Below are 489 nucleotides of genomic sequence, written 5' to 3' on the forward strand. Positions count from 1 at the left end.
AGGCGGCTTCTTCCTCTCTGGCCCCAGGCAGGGACCACGTGCCGGCTCCTCAGCGTGCTCCAGGCCGTCGGCGTTGTCCTCCGGCTCCGAGCGGCTGACGGAGCGGAGGCGGACAGAGCGCAGGTCGGACTGCGTGACCACTGGCATGATGGGTGTGATGGGGCTGGTCTTCTGGGCCAGCTTGGTGCCGAAGGTGGAGTCGGAGTGGTGCCGGCTGACCTTTGTCTTCCCCTTCAGGGAGATCTTAAGCCCTGAGAGGTCAAGGTGGGCAGGCGGCGTGAATGGCAGGTCGAAGGACAGCCTGGACTTGGGGCTCCTCTCCATGGGGGATGTGGGGGGCAGTGAGGACTTCCTCTCGGGGACCAGTGGCCTCACCCGCACCTGGTGCGGGGAGTGCCCGAGGATGGCGGAGGTGGGAACGGTGGGAGTCGGGGTCTCTGACTGGCTGGAGTACCCGCTGGATGGGGACATCAGCCCTGTGGGCCTGCC

The 489-nt window shown here is 67.1% G+C and overlaps 1 protein-coding gene across 1 annotated transcript in view; it reads right to left on the reverse strand.

The window, feature by feature from the left end:
- Positions 1-489, reverse strand: part of NHSL2 (NHS-like 2) — a 24,361-nt gene that overhangs the window by 2,034 nt on the left and 21,838 nt on the right. Inside the window, 1 exon segment of the mRNA XM_009332003.1 lies at positions 39-489. This exon segment is cut by the window's right edge and continues 10 nt beyond it. Within this exon segment, the coding sequence (XP_009330278.1) occupies positions 39-489 (451 nt within the window).

This window comes from Pygoscelis adeliae, unplaced genomic scaffold, assembly GCF_000699105.1.
Source record: "Pygoscelis adeliae isolate BGI_AS28 unplaced genomic scaffold, ASM69910v1 Scaffold339, whole genome shotgun sequence".
NCBI lineage: Eukaryota > Metazoa > Chordata > Aves > Sphenisciformes > Spheniscidae > Pygoscelis > Pygoscelis adeliae.